The sequence below is a fragment of the Artibeus jamaicensis genome, unplaced genomic scaffold (assembly GCF_021234435.1).
Source record: "Artibeus jamaicensis isolate MK-2021 breed Jamaican fruit bat unplaced genomic scaffold, CSHL_Jam_final contig_426, whole genome shotgun sequence".
NCBI lineage: Eukaryota > Metazoa > Chordata > Mammalia > Chiroptera > Phyllostomidae > Artibeus > Artibeus jamaicensis.
The window spans coordinates 570,768-587,219 of record NW_026521826.1 but is presented as its reverse complement, the minus strand read 5'-3'; the positions used below and the strand labels follow the sequence as shown (position 1 = coordinate 587,219).

Genomic DNA, 16,452 nt, shown 5'->3' with positions numbered 1-16,452 from the left:
ATAGAATCTAAAGAACTTGTGACACATGGACATAAACTAAATGGGGGGAATGGGGGAGGGGGTATGCAGGGTGGAGGGGAATGAAGAGGGGGAATAGGACAACTGTAATGGCATAATCAATAAAATATGTTGGAAAAAATAAAATCATCTGCCCATTTTGGAGATGGAACCAACAAGGCTTCTGGAAAACCTCAGGTGTCTACATCATTTAAAGATAATGGTACAAACATATCTGCCAATGAAACTGCTGAGAAAACACACGGTTTAACAAGCAGCCTATGCAATAATTTTAAAAATCATGTCATTGTCAGTCATGCGTTTGACTTTGGGTAGGTGACTAGGGGGTCAGAAGGGTTGAAAAGAGACAAGGCTAGACATAAAATAAGTTTTATCAACCAATAGCTACCAGGAAATAAAATAAGAGGTGATGTTTAGATTCCCCAAATCCTCTTCATCATCATGCTGTCTGGTTGAATGAATGATAACATATACAAGAAATTTCTCAATTTTCTTCTTTTGTGACAGGATTAGTATGCAACCTCACAGGGTTGTTATATAGATTAAATGAAATAATCAAAGTAAGAATTTTAGCTAAGTGTTGCACATGATAATCCTTGTGTATGTGTTGTAATTTAACAGTTTATCCAGATATGAGATGATATTACAGAAATACTTGTAGCTACAAAAGAAATGACCATACCAGGTAAAGAACCACCATAAATAGCTGAGATGCAAGAAATCAATTATTCATTAAGCTACAATAAAAATAGTTCATATTTGCATGGTAATTCAGTTTTTCAAAGGGCTTTGAACAAGCCTATTATCTTATTTAAAATTCATAACCATTCTGTAAGGGGGGCCCATTTTAGAGATGAACAAAGTGAGGATCCAAGCAGGTGCTTGGACTTGCAGCTCTCAAGTGAAGGGAAGATCTGGGGCCAAACCACAATCCTTTCCCATATGCTCCCCCGCCCCTACCCCTAGCTCTGTGTTCTCTCCACTCTGCCTTATCAGGGACTGCAGCCCTACGGTGCTGGAATGGCAGTGCTGAGCACTGTTCTATTCATCTACTGAGGAAAGCATCACCATAGCAACCTGAAAATAATAAATACAGCAAAACTTTTCATTTCATCTGACAAAAATCTAATATATTAACATTATTAGACATCAGTTGAACTGGAATAAAGTAATGTCCTGAAGAGAATCATATATTTTTCAATTTTAATCAGTTAATCCTTACAAACTGTTTAGTACTGGTGACTGATAATCTATGTGATTCTACTTCCTTCCAAACACCCCGTCATGAGCAAAGGAAGTGCTCACCTTATCAACAGGAAGCACGTTGATGTGCTGCACTCAGGCCGAGGAGGAAGAGTTAGAAACTGTTCTTAAGCCTGTTTACTCATGGAGACAACTTAAGTCTGTTTCATAACAGGCTCTGCAAGCACTTTGCTTTTTGGTCTACAGCAAGAAATGAATTATAATTTTTTTAAAAATAAGCATACTCTGATATTTTGATGATAGAACATAATTCATGTTCTGTCTTCAGGGTTTGGAGTTGTTGCTGTTTTTAAGTGAAAGAGTTTCAGTAAAAGAAAATCAGCAATGAAACAGCCAAATGGAATCAGAGGCAGAGTTTCAAAGGTACATTCTGTGTTTCCCTATGATTGCTCAAATGCAGTTGCCTTTTTGCACTTGGCATTTTTCTGAAACTATTTTCCATACACCAATAGCAGCAGGGGGGCAGCCAGCTTGGAACTGCGGGGCGTACCTAGGCTAGAAGGAAAGGAACAGAGGGCAGCCCGAAGAAGACATCTTCACGTACCTTATCCTCTCACTTTTGAGGAAAACACCTCAAAAATTAGAAAATAGTGGTTAATGTTTAAAAGAAGTTGAAAAGCATTAAGTGTAACAAAAGCATAAATCTTACACACTCCAAATTATAATGTTCCCATGCTTCATTAAAATGACTGATTAATATTTTAGTAATTTTCTATCATTTAAATATAAGAACTTCCTCTTCAGTACCTCACTGGTTAGTCCGTTTTCCTTCTGAAAGTTACCAGGGAAGCATGTGGAGGGTGGGGTCACTGGGAGAAGTCATCAGTAAGGACCCTTCTGGTGGGGCAGTTGTGATGTGAAATGGCCACTAAGCGCTCAGAATTTGGGGAAGATCCAAGTCAAGGCAGGGTTGAACTGTTTTCTAAAGTAAACAGGCCTCACTTCTGATGCAATGAGATATGCAAATAATGCAATTAAAGTGATTTTGAACAGAAACTTTCAGGTCAGGGGTAGGGTGCTATGGAGAGCAGGACCAATACAATGACATTGGTTAAGACAACAGAAAGTATATAAAAATGGAGTCACTCCTGTCAACCAAGGCTTAGCCACTGGTTAAGATGAAGCATCCTGTCGGTTAGCCATGATGCTTTGATTCAAGAAGGAAACTGCCTAAATCATGCTAGACACATCTGGCAAGGAGACACACCTAAGGTATCTGCACACATGATCAGGACATCCAAGTCTGCAGAGCAGGACCACCCATACATAGTCCCCTGGGGAATATCCCCACCTGGCATCAGGGGTGCCAAGACACTTATCAAGAGACCCAGGAGGGTGAAGTGCGTTCTATGTCAAGGGTATAACTGAAGCAGCTCCAGACCAATGCTGAGACAGCTGAGCTCCACACACCAGACAGCCTCTCCACACCATGCTGATTTCCTGCCTGCCATGCTACTAGAGGCTCTGCTCTACTGGACTGAGGACTTTGTCTGCCCCACCACCTACCTCATTCTGCAGGTTCTTTCTTGCAAGACGTGGACATCCCCCTGCCCACCATGCTGCCTGCCTCCCAGGCCTGCTGACTGAGACTCTGGGACTTGGGTTTGTTATCCCCTCTTGATTGCTCTGTGTGTGTGTGTGTGTGTTGCTCCCTTTAGACTATTAGAGTGTGAGTAGGACACTAATGTATGTGGATATTCTACTTTGAGTGAACCTACATTCAGTAAAAGCTGAGCAAATAGCATCGTTACCGTATGTGACTCTTGCCTGTTCCTTGGTGCCAGGTGGCTCAGTAGGCAGCTAGCCCAGCAGTTGCCTGGCTGATTTATAGGAAAGACTATATCGTGAAAACATGCTTGTGACAGATGTGGAGGTGAAAAAGAATGTGAACTCCTTAAAATAACCACAGTTGTCTGAAGGTGACTGTGGCATGTATAAGTACCATAAAAAGTCAGCGATTCTTGGTTTGATTTTACCACTTAATTTTCCAATAGTATAAAAGTATATGCCACTATCTGGAGATAGGCATCTATCCTATGAAGAGAGAAGACTACAATCAGATGACTAGTCCTCTCTGAAGGCAGAGCCAAAGGTGGAGGTCCAGAATTCATCTGATCTTAAGGACCTGCAGATCAATTTTCTGGGGGAACTTTGTGGGTTAGCAATTGTTCCAAGGGGACAGAGACACAAGTCAGAGCAATTATGCAATAAAATCAGAGAAGAAAACCAAGCAATATGAAGACCAAGGAATGTGAAATTCTACTGAGGAAAAAGAAAGAAGATAACAAGAAGAAAAAATACAAAGCAAGGTGACTCCAGGAGCTGAGAAATTTACCAAAAGCTCTGGAGCCTCCTGCATTGGGTTGAATAGTGTCCTCACACATCATGTCTACATGGAACCTGTAATGTAACCTTATTTGGAAGTCGGGCCTTTGTAGATGCTATCAGGTTAAAATGAGGTCATACTGGATTAGAGTAGAACTGAATCTCAATACGATTGGTGTCTTATAAGAAAAGGAAAATCCGGACATAGATATAAATAGAAGGAAGAAGGCCATAGGAAGACAGACACACAGACTGGAGTTACCCATCTACAAATGAAGGAAAGCCAAGGATTGCCAGCTACTGACAGAAGCTACAAGAGGTAAAGAAGGATTCTGCCCTAAAGCCTTACAAGGGCAGCCCTGCTGACATCTTGACTTTGGATGTGTAGCCTCCAGAACTTGGAAAGAATAAGTTTCTGTCTGCAGCCATCTAGTTTGTGGTATTCTATTATAGCAGCCCTAGGAAGCTAATATACTCCCATCATTTCCTAATAAACAAGGTCAACAGCCCCAAGGCAGGCAAACAAGGATAGCAACTGTGAATGCAACATCTGAAGGTGTGTGAGCCTGTAAGCTCACCTTACTCCCTCTTATATTAACTACTTACCATCTACCACAATGAGGTTTACATGATGGCTGGTTGAGCATAAGGTTAGAAGATAGTCTATTTTCGCCTGTTTGCGCTGCTTTAACAAAATATCACAGACTGTGTAGCTTATAAACAGCAGAAATTGACTGATTAATTGATTGACTGATTGTTCGGTGAGGACCCTCCTTTGGGTCAGAAGACTGCACATGGTAGAAGGGGGCAAGGAATCTCTCTGAAACCTCTTTTATAAGGGCACTAATCCCAGTCACCTAATCACCTCCCAGATGTCCCACTTCCTCATTACATCACCTTAGGGGTTAGGTTTCAACACATGAATTTTCAGGGGACACAAACACTCTGACTCAGGCGAGTCTACTGTTGAGAAAACTAGAGACAAACTTAGGGCTAGGTACCACATTAGGAGGGAACAAGCAAACTCAAGAACCAAGGACCATGATTTGCAGCACTGAGGAGTCAGTAAAGGTATAGAAAGTTTCGTCTTCCATAAGGACTTCATCCCAGCCCCAGACGTCATGATGACCAATTTGTCTCTCTGACTGCCATATAGTTGTAGATATGGAATAGAGTTATCTGTTGCCCATGGCAGGGACAATTTTTTTAAAAAGTGAATGAATAAGGCCACAACATGAGGTTAATGACTTGTAAAATAGACACAAGGAGCTTAAATATCAATGTTGTCCTTAGTTGCAAAATGACCTTGAAATTACTACATAAGATGCCATATGAATATTCAAAGTGAAGATTATCACAGCCTTCTGACATTCTGAGATGTCCTGAATCTGAATATTGCCGTGCTCTACCCAGCACACCATGAAAGAGAAGTAACTCAGTGAGCCATATTGTAGGACTTTTCATAAAATATCAATTTTAATTTTCTACATATTAAAGAATAAAAATCTTTCATTTTTACCCAGAAAATTATAGCCAATCTTACCATCTTTGTATTTTGATTAACTATATCTTCTTTTTAATCTACTCATTCTAACCAAATTAAAAAAGAATGATTTCCCAGCAGAAATTCTTTGCTTACAGTTCAGGAGAAATCAATCACTCTCTCTCTCTCTCTCTTTCTCTCTCTCTTAGATATTTTTTTAATTATTGAAGATTTCTGAACAAAATATATTTTTAGAAAATATAAAAATATCTTCCAAGGAAATGAAATAAGACCAAGGCAACGGGACTAATGTCCCCTAAAATTAGTCATGCCTAAGGCTACTTTATGAAATCCCCAAACAGGCAAAGACAGAGGAAATGTGTTCTCTTTATGTGATTTCCAAGTTCACCCCTCATACTGTTATTTAAAAGTATTCAATCCCGCTTTCTGCGGATGTAATTACTCTGGTACGCTGTGCTCTCTCAGGAAAGAAGTCAGGAGCCTCTCCTCTAGGGCTCTGCATCACCGCACCTCTCCCCCTGCCTCGCCCGCCCCGCACATTCCTTCTCTCTCTCACCTTTCCCTGTCTCCTAACCATTTTCCCACATGAAGGTTGCTCCTTGGGGAGAAATGAACAGAGTTGGGCAGCACCTGCCAACAGTTGTGATGCACTCTGGTCCTCCGAGTCCTGTCGGAGCCTGAGCCATGAGACTGTTTTCTCTGGCTGCAATACCAGGGTGAAGGTCCCTCACAGGGCAAACGCAGCAGGCATCCAACCAGCCAATGAATGTCCTACAGGCCACACAACACTCTCTGGCTGGGCTCTAAATCAACCAAATCTTCAAGGGCTCCACCCCACCCCTCATTGTTTACCTCTATCAAACCAACCTGTTTGGGGGCACAGGCAGCTATCCTTTCACTCCCCTTGTGCCCTTGTGAACTAGTGGTAACAGAGTAAACCATCTCTGTGTTCTACATCAACCATACGGAGCAACTCCAAAACACAAGTACTTTTATTTTATTTTTTTAAACATTTTCTTTCTTTTTTTTTTAAGATTTTATTTATTTATCTTTAGAGGGGAAGGGAAGGAGAGAGGAAGAGAAACATCAATGTATGGTTGCCTTTTGTGCATCCCCTGCTGGGAACTGGCCTGCAGGGAACTGGCCTGCAACCCAGGCATGTGTCCTGACTGGAAATCAAACCATGATTGTCTGGTTTGCAGGCCCGTGCTCAATCCACTGAGCTACACCAGCCAGGGCCACAAGTACTTTTAAATAACCAATAAAGCAGATGCTGTGTTGAAGAACAAACACCTGTTGTTTTGAACTCATCATTTGTGAAGTAATGTGCTTTCAGGCATTATTGGTACTTGAACCGAAGAAGGAATACATTGTGTATTTTAGTGGGAAAACTTCAAAACCAGAACATTTTTCACATGGGAGAGATGGCATACACCCATCTAAAAACCGTTCATTTCCTCAATGGGAATTTAGTTGCAAAATTACCTGCCGTGAATGCTAAACTTCTCTCATCATAGTATCTTTAATCTTTTTTGCAGTGAAAAGTTGTAGGAAAAGATCACTGGCTTTTAGGTGGGGAGTGCAACAATTAAAACACTGGCTCTGGAGTGTGACACCGCACACTTGCTTTTGTGCTCTTACTCTATCACTCCCTAGATTTGTGAGTTTGGGGAAGTTACTTAGCTTCTCTACAATCCTTTCCTCAGTTTTCTTGTCTGTAATATGGGGGTGATGATGCTTATTTCAGAGAACTAATGGGAGGAGACATGATATAATATTTTTAAAACTCTAACCACAGGACCTGGTCCATGGTATTATTTTTTAAATCAAGTGCACTTTTTAAAATGATGACATCAACATTTTAAAGTGATCACATCACTGTTAAATAGCTTCAATATTTTAAAAATAATTGCTCAGTCCAATAATAATAAATGAGATGTCAACCAAGTCAATGCACTAAGCATTCACATAATATTTTCATCCACTCTGTACAGGGCAACATGGTTTATTTTGATCATAACTAATGTCTTAAAATAAATTTTAAATTATATTTAGGTAGTAGGAACAATATTATTTAGCCTGAGCGCAGTCTATAAGTATACGTAGAAGGAGAAAAGCCAGGGACAAACCAAATTAATGTCATTACTTATACAGAGAATATAAAATTTGAGGGAGTCTTCCAGCACACTATCACTGCCCTACACCGGAGATTCAATCTGCTTTGTGAGCCCCTGCCACCGAAGGCCGGCATCAGCTCCCCTGAGCACACGGTGACACGCACGTTACACAAGTCCTGAGATACGTAATGTTAGAGACAAATATGGCAATATTTAAATGAATGCTCAAAAAAGAAACATCTGGGGACAAAAATTGAAGTTCTACAATGAACCTCATGTTTGTTCTGTGTGGGTTTAGTCATTTTTGACTGCGACAAAATTTGAAACTGTGAAAAAAAATGTGTGGTTTCTTTTTTCACATTGTATGAAAAAGTGTGGAATCCCCTAGAAAGTATGTGCAATGTGAGAGATACTGTTGCTAGGGAACCAGAACACAAACAAAAGATTCCAAAAGCCCTGCCTTTGGCCCAAACCTCAAGGACGATTACAAGTTGTGCAATATATGATTTGGGAAGGTCATGGTCACTTGAGGGTTTTTTTTTCTTTTTATAACTGTTTCAAAAAGTAGCAATGGAAATTGAACTACAACTTTTTCAAGGAGTAGTGACATGGGAATTGAACCCACTGGTTACAGACTCAGGGCCAACATTAAACAAAGGTCAACTACGTGTATGTGTATATTCTGCTGTTGTCAAGGAGGCAAGTGATGTCAGGATTTAGCTTTTCCACTCATTCTGAAATGTCTGCATTTGTTTCATGCCGTCTCTGATTGCTAGGGCCTTGCTGGAAAAATTCTCAAGCCAAGGCAAAAAAGAACAGCAAGATTTTTTTTTGTAAACTATTATCCCAGTTTTACAAATGTGAATTACTTTATAAACAAAATTTTTAATTAGCATCATCCATAAAGCACTTCTTTGCAAAAAAAGGCATAAGGAAGAATTTGCCAAAAATAAAAATCAGACACAGAGTCATAAGGCAAAAATCTTTGCCTTGGTTCTACATTAAGACTATATTCATTTGTAGTCTCCATGTTTTGGCTTTTTCTAAGAGTATCACAAAGACAAAGTTTCAAAATGTCAAACAGGCTGAAGCGGCTAGAATGAGCAGGACAGGACGTCATGTGTGGGGATGTGAGAGAAAGCATGGTCAACACTTAGGGAATTCAGTTTCGACATAACAGAGCAGTTTCATAAAAGTGTCTGTTGTACTTAAATTTCTACCCAAACTGAACAGCATTTCTTTTATCTTATTTCACACAATATAATAAAACAATCCCAAGAGTCTCTGTTTGTCTAAGTCAAAAGATTGCTTACAGACTCACTGAAAAAAGAATGTATTTTTTTTATCATAAATAAGGTTATTTCAGAGGCAGACTGGGACAGGTATTTTACCATTTCTCTCTCTAGGGTATTATATATCATCACGCAGCAGGAAGCAACCCTATGAAGGCTCTTCATCACCAGCAGAGAGAAAGGTCTCTGCCTGAGATTAGGACCAGACAGTGTGACTCACACCCCGCTCTTGTGAGCATGCCCTGGAATCTTCACAACCCACGATTCATAAATTTACTTTCATTGTGAACATCATACCTCCGGATTGTGAATGTCTGTGCTGTGCAGAAGCAAGGCTCAGAACAGCCCAGTAATAAATCCAAGTTTTCGCAACGGCTCTTATCAACTGACCTCTGACAACCTGTCTTGCTCAACCTCAATCACTCCCTTTAGCTCAGTATTTCTCAGCCATTTTGGTTCATTATTGCCCTTCTAAGGAATGTTCTTAGTTATTTTTTCCCAAATTCTCCCCATGAAATTATAATAACACAGATATACTGTGTATCTGTTATATATTTATATATACATACATTATGTATTATATATATCTGTACTTTATGCTATAGCACACTATTTTCTTCACCTTTCCAAGAGCCAATTCCCACCACCATGGGGTTGACACTGAGGCTCTGTGTTCTAGCTGAAATACTTGCCAGTTGCAAAACTTTGGTGTTATCCTAAGCTTCCCTGCTTCTACTGAGAAATGTCTTCCTGCCTTGGATATTTGTCTGACTCACCAGTTCTTGTACAACAGCCGCCTGGATGACCTCGAACTCCCCCGGGCTCTCCCAGATCTCCTTTGCTCCCCCACAGTCATGGATTATGGACCTACTCCTACACTTGTTTATTTGTCTATTTCCCGTACTAAAGGACTAACTCCTTGAGGTCAAGGACTCCTTGAGGTCTTCCTCCTCTCTGCTGTAGACTAAATTGTGCTCCCCCCAAAATTCACATATTGAAGCCCTTTCCCCTGGTACCTCAGAACATCACTGTATTTGGACATAGAGGTGATTAAGTCAAAATAAGAACCTCCACCCCAGGGTGGGTCCTAATCTAATCTAACTGATGCTCTCGTGTGAAGAGGAAACCTGGCCACACCAGGAGTCACCAGAATGTGCACTCGCAGAGACACACTCACGTCGAGATACAGCAAGATGGCTGCCAGAGAGACCTCGGAAAAAACAAACCCACTCACACCCCGATGATCTCAGACTTCCAGCGTCCAGAACGGTGAGAGATAAATTTCTGCTCCTTATTTTTCCAATGTGAGATCTTTTGTAATGGTTGCCTGAGCTAACTAATACACTCTCTATATCTAATTACTGATCCCAGAAACCTGGTAGCGAATCAGTATGTGTCGGTTGGTTGGTTGGTTGAATGACTGACTGAATGCAAAACATGCTCTCGATAAATACCTGCTTACAGAGGGTGCCTGCAATCACTGTACATGGTTGGCCAGGGCGAGCTTGCCTGTCCTCTGGAGGGTGGGCCCAGCACATCTGATAGAGCCCGGTCTATGTACCCTCACACTCTCCAAGTGATCACCAGTGTTCACATAAAAGGCAAATGAATGACAAAATTACAAAAGACAAAACCTTTGTCCTCAAAGGGTGAACCTTCCTGAACCCCACCCCATTGCACGTCACCCCCCACGCATACTCTAAGTCCTGAAAGGAACAAAAATTACAAGTTAGAAGGACCTCCCCCAAAAGGCCAACAATGAACAAAGACTATTGAAGAGTCTGAGTGAGGGAAAGAGAGAGGGAGGGCAGGTTTACGAGAAACACTGCTGACCTCATAGAGGCTCTTTGCCACAGCTCTAAAAGATACATTTTCACAGAATCCTTTGACACAGCGCTGCACGTCCCTAGGTAGTCCAGCAAGCAATGGCCCATGTTCAAACCAAGCCCTGGAGGACCTTGATTTTTAAAGTATTCTCCCCAGGCCAACTGCTGAAAACCCTCAAGGCTTGAGAAATCTCATTAATAGCTAGAAAGAAAATAAAATGAAACCAGCCCCCATCTGAGAGGCTGATGTCATCTATCTCCCCACAGAAAAGGCTACCCTTTCCTTTGTGAAAATCCAGGATGACATCACCTCCTGATCCGTTGCCACTTAGCCCTTCCCCTGCTACTGCCAGCTGAGGGGTCCTCTTCCTTTGCAAATATGCCCCTTTCACTCACGAAGCTCCTTGACCTTGTTTGTATGTGGGATTCCACTGCCAAGTGAAAGCGGGCCTCTGGGAGACAGGGGCAGAAGAGGGGTGTGCGCAGCTGGCCAGGAGGGAGGCCCCTATTCACACAGCCTGTGGAAAGTTCTCTATTCCCTTCAGCAACCCAGGCAAAGGCCCCCTGAGGCTGAATTCAGCCTCTGGACAATGCTGTCAACACTGAATACTATGAAGGGTTCAGCCAGGCAGGGCAACTGTGGCCATTTCTTTCTTCCCAGGGTGGGACTCCCTTTGATGGCTGGAATAAAGGCCAGGCAGTACGCTTTAATCTCATGTCTACAGCGCCACTTTAAAAATGGGCCCACGAATAAAACCCGATTCTAGATCCATTTTCTCAAAGCAAATAGAAGGTTTGTGCAGTCAACAAAGAAGCACATTTTGCAAACGGATTTATTTATTAATTGGCAAAATGAATTTTTCCTCAGCAGCGATGCTTAGGAAATGAGGTGTCAGGCTGGGTGGGCCCTGCAACTTGAACCTGATTCTGAGACCGAGAATTAGAGAGGTTTTGCAGAGACGATCACTTTGAATCGTGTACACATTCACACCTTCATGTGCACACAGAAACACACATTCAAGAGTATTATATTATTCTGTAGTTTTTTAAATTGATATCTTGTTTTCTGATTATAAGAGTAATAGGTATTTATCATAAAAGTTCAGTCACATTGAAACTGTGTTAGTAATTTCATTTTCCAGTTGAAAAAAATGCATTACTATTACACTTAAACATTGAGATTAATGTTTACATTTATTTTATACTTGTTTTGTATTTATTTGTATTTTCCTTTTACATTCTGAGCCCCACAACATGCCATGATACTTCAGTCCTTCCAGATCCTACTCAAAACTCAATTCTTTGAAGTCTGACAGATTTACATAAAGAGAGGATGGGGCCCCTCTCCCTGCCAGTCCCTAGCCTGGTGCACCCCCAGCGCTCTGGCCACCATGTAGCTCAGCACTGTTGCCCTTGACTCTGGACCCCGTCTACTCCGGACTCTGGGGTCACTCATACTCGCCCTGCATGCTCCATCCATAGGGTGGATGGAATCCTTTCCTTCTCCTATTCATCTAGTTAACTCCTGCCTACTCTTAAATTTTAGATCAAAGGACCTGTTTCCATACAGGACTCCTCTGACCTCCTCAGCAGCAAATTCTCTTTTGTGTGCTTCCGGGGACATGCCATTTGTATTTGTTTCTGTGCTTTTCACTTGGCGGCTACTTCTCCCAATCACCCGTAAGCTCGAGGAGAGTAGAACCTGGGCCTGCTGGTAGGAGACAGTGTCCCCATCTCTTACACAGCACATGGCCCAAAACAGTTCCTTAACATCTGTGGGAGGAACACATGGATAACTGGGAAATCAGATTTATGTCTTCCATGTACTTCCAATGAGGAAGAAGTGGGCAATGTATCCCACTGAAACCTTTCCCCCCATCTTCATCTATTCTGAATCTTCTCAAGCTATTATCTCAAGTTAAAGACCAGGTTCAGATGCAGAGTATAAACGTTGTATACTTGTGGCACTGCATGACTACAGTATATAGTAATTAGTTAATTTTGCACAGATGTAGATCATTAACCATCCTCTTCAAGATGATTCTTCCCATCTATTTTACATACAGTGAGTAACACAGAGTTAATTTTCTTTTCAGTTCTGGTCCCAGCTGGCAAAATTTGTTGCATAATTCTGCATCCAAGCTTAACAAATTTTCAGCAAAGTTTTGAAATAGTAAACAGGAAAAGACAATAGACAGAGGGTGTCTTTGACTCCCCTATGAAGACAGATTTCAAATGGAACTGACTGAAAAATATTTTCCCAAGAAAAACACAGCGCTGTCAGCAAACGAGTCAGCCACGTCTAGCATGCTGGCTGGAAGAACCCGGTGATTCGGTAATCAGTTTAGTTAATAATGACCACTACACCGTACTCCCTCGGGGAGGGGGGGGCTTGACTAGAACAGCCTGGAGGGGAGGGGAAGCAGCCCATGGAGGAAAAAGACGTAACCAGCAAAGTCAACTCCGAAAACTCCATCCTTGAATTACTTATGGAAGTTTTTAAATCGGCAACAGTCAAGGTCCCACTGCAGACCAACGGAATCCTGACTCTGGAGACCGGAACCCAGGCACAGCGCTCCTTACAAACTACCAGGCCTGCCCAGTGTCTATGGAGGGCCGAGAGTCTCGCCCCTGGGCCCCGAGCCCCAGTCTCCTGGTCAGCGCTTCTAACTTTCCATCTCCTGTCTCCTGTGAAAGCTTTCTCCCCTTTGGATCTCTCTCTCTCTTTTTTTAATTCAGATATTTGCATTTTTTAATGTTTTTTAAATTTTATTCCAATTTTTTATTGTTGTTCAAGTACAGTTGTCTGTCTCCATCTTCCTCCCATGAACCCCCCACACACACCAGCCATCCCCACTTCCTACCCTTCTTCCCTTTGGATCTCTTAAACAATAAGGTTCTTTTCCTTGCAGGGGCCCCAGTCTTACCCCACTGACATCGAAAGATTGAAGATATTATTCTGCTGTTATTATAATGAGCCCTGGGAGCACCTCAAAGCTTTCTCTAGATTCAATGGATGCTTTGCTATCATTTTATTTCTTCAGCATAGTATCTGCTCTTGACTTGCTCCTCCCAAGCGTGGTCTACAGAAGAGCATTACGTGGGAGCACCTAAGAAATGCAGACTTATAGGCCTGACCTCTGCTCCCCTGTATCAGAGTCTGCATTTTAATAAGTGATTCACATGCACATGCAAATCTGAGAGACACCGCTCTGGAAAATACCGCTAGCCCTTGAAAACTGGGTCATTTTCCCAGATTTTCCTGTTTCTTCTAGGTCTTTTCACACTGTTTCCAGTGTCCTTAGAATTACATGATTTCTGAATTACAGAATACTGGAGATGAACTGTGTTGTAGAGATCAGTCAATCCAGTGCCTTCATTTGAAAGATTAATAGGTTGACATTTCAAGGTTAAATCTACCTGCTTGAGAAAAGGATAGTGAAGAACTTCTACAAGCTTAATCATTACAGTTCATTAACTTTGGGAATTTATAATCTGTATTTCAAGCTAGAAGTGGCTCTGTGGATAACCACTGAATATCTTTTAACACTGAAAATCACCTTCTTATTTTTTAACAGAATACACTCAGTCTCCAGTTCATAATATCAGAATGTCTAACACTTAAATATATAATGGGACTATTCAGTTATATATAGCACTGAAATTCCTATAATAAATGCACTACCACGCTAACAACCCTCCAGAGTGAACCATGACACACATTCACGCCCTCACCGGTGCTCACCCCCGACTTTGACAGTGAGGCCACAGCCTGGATGTCTGTGTGTGGTTCCTGGCCTAACACTGCAACTCCTCTTCTCTTTCAAACTGACTAAAACAGACCAGTGAGCCCTAGAGCCTTCATTGAGAATGGCCACTATAATTTTCACCAGGACTGTAATTTTCAAGTTTGGGTCACTCTAGGATAGTGGGTCTCAAACATTAAGCACTGGGGAGACCAGTCAAGACAGTTTATTGGGCCTTCTTCTGGAGTTTCTGATTTTGTGCGTCTGGGATGGGGCCTGAGAATTTGCATGTCTAACAAGTTCCAGGTGACTCTGATGCTGCTTTGGGGGGAGTATGTTTAGAGACCACTGGATTAGGGCTCTTTTTAGACTGAGCCATGTTACGTCAGTCAAGAAGTTGCAGAACTCTTTTTAAGAATGGATTTTCATCTTCAGAGAAATGATTATGCTACCTGCTTTCTTTCTTCTTTAAAAACTTTATTTATTTTTAGAGAGAAGGGAAGGGAGGGAGACAGAGAGGGAGAGAAACATCATTGTGAGAGAGAGAAAAACATAGATCAGTTGCCTCTCATATGCCCACAATCTAGGAATGTGCCCTGACTGGGAATCGAACTGGCAACCTTTTGGTTCATAGGCTGGTGCTGAGTCCACTGAGCCACACCTGCCGGGCTATGTTATATGCCTTCTGAACCACCCAACATCTCATAGGTGGGCTCCGGCACTCCCCTGCTTATGTGGCAGGTATCCTGACATGGTGCATCAGGAGCGTATGTTCTCTGCTCCTGCTCCCTCTTGGTGAATCCTTGCCATTCCCTTTCTCTCTCTGATTGACTCTTCATTCTTTCCTTCTATCCTATCATTCCTTCTCATTAATGTCAGAGTGAGCCATAAAATCTCATTCTATTCCACTCCCCCATCCTACCTTGCAATTTGCTTGCCACACTCAGGTACAGGTCTTCATCCTTAGAAACTACATTCTGCTTCCTCCTTTCCCTTAATTTAAGCAATCTATTGCCATACCTAATAAGCAGTTATCCAAATCCTGTCCACTTTGATGTCACTTCCTCTCTTAGTCCTAACAGGATTTCTCTCTCCAAGAATCACCAACGCCTGAGTAAACTTTCTAAGGCCTGGTACCAGACCACTATCCAGGTTCATGTATTATTGATGGAATTGTTTCCAAATACAGAACTGGAACAGGGACAATTCTTAGACAAACAGCAACTACAAAATACAACTGACATCGGTGCCGGGCTTACCGTGAATGAACCACTGCATCCGAAATCCTTTCTCACGGCTACTGACCCCATCGGTGTGGAACAGCACCTGAAGAAGGGAGCCTGTGGTAGCCCCTGAAGGCGGCGTGTCCGTTCCACAGTAGCGTCCCATCCTCCGAGAGCCGTCATAGAGCTAAAATCAAAGAGAAACTTTCCAGTGTTAAAAAACTTCACATAGTTTGTCAGGTGGAAAAGGCAAAGTCTACTCATATGGCAAAAGCTGTTTGTTGGCTCAAAAGTTAAGGTTTAATCTGCTGAAATAGGTTGACTACAGAATGCTTAACATAAGAATTCAAACCAGAAAGTTATATTGCAAGAGTTGTAGGACTGGTTTCTAAGCCAAGTAATTTAGAAATCCAAATACTGGTTGGTTTTATATCAGCCTAGCAAATTCCCTTTGAAGTATAATCCCGAGACAGAATAAGGGAAAAGTAGGCTGAATGAGGTGTGTTAACACATCGACACACAAGAGATGCTCGATAAATAACAGTATTAAAATTGTAAGATATGAATTTCTCAGTAAATACTAACTGTAAAAAATCAGACATTTTAGAAAATTATGAAAAAGGAAAATAAAAAATTAATCCCATTGAAGATAATTATTGTTGATATGTTGTTAAGACTAGAAATTAGATGGCCATCACTTTTTCATTTGTATATATGTATATGCGTATGTGCAGAGGTATATAAGTGTATGTGTAAATTTGGTCTACATATTTTATTGTGTTACCTGTTTTATACTAAGTATGTCATTAAATCACCCATGTAAGCTTTGTGAATGATAGCATAAGATGTTAGTAATACATTATTTATATTACAATCACTTTTGTTCATTGAGGATATTTCCAATATTTTTGCCAATATAAATATTTGTGTAATATTTTGAATTTTCCCCAAGAAATATGTTTATGAGGGGAAATGACTCAAAGAGTGAAATCTTTTTTTGCTCTTCATGTGTATTATTTAATTTCTTACCAGAAAGTTTATGCCAATTTATCCTCTCACCAGCAGTTAACAGAAATTTTTTGTGCAGTGGAATTTTGGCAACTATGACTATTATTTTTAAAGCTGGTGCTGACAGTAA

At 41.3% G+C, this 16,452-nt stretch overlaps 1 protein-coding gene across 1 annotated transcript in view; it reads right to left on the bottom strand.

The window, feature by feature from the left end:
* Positions 1–16,452, bottom strand: part of CUBN (cubilin) — a 263,178-nt gene that overhangs the window by 158,794 nt on the left and 87,932 nt on the right. The window contains exon 28 of the mRNA XM_053665793.1: positions 15,351–15,501. Coding sequence (XP_053521768.1) covers positions 15,351–15,501 — 151 coding nt within the window. The remainder of the gene's footprint in view (positions 1–15,350; positions 15,502–16,452) is intronic.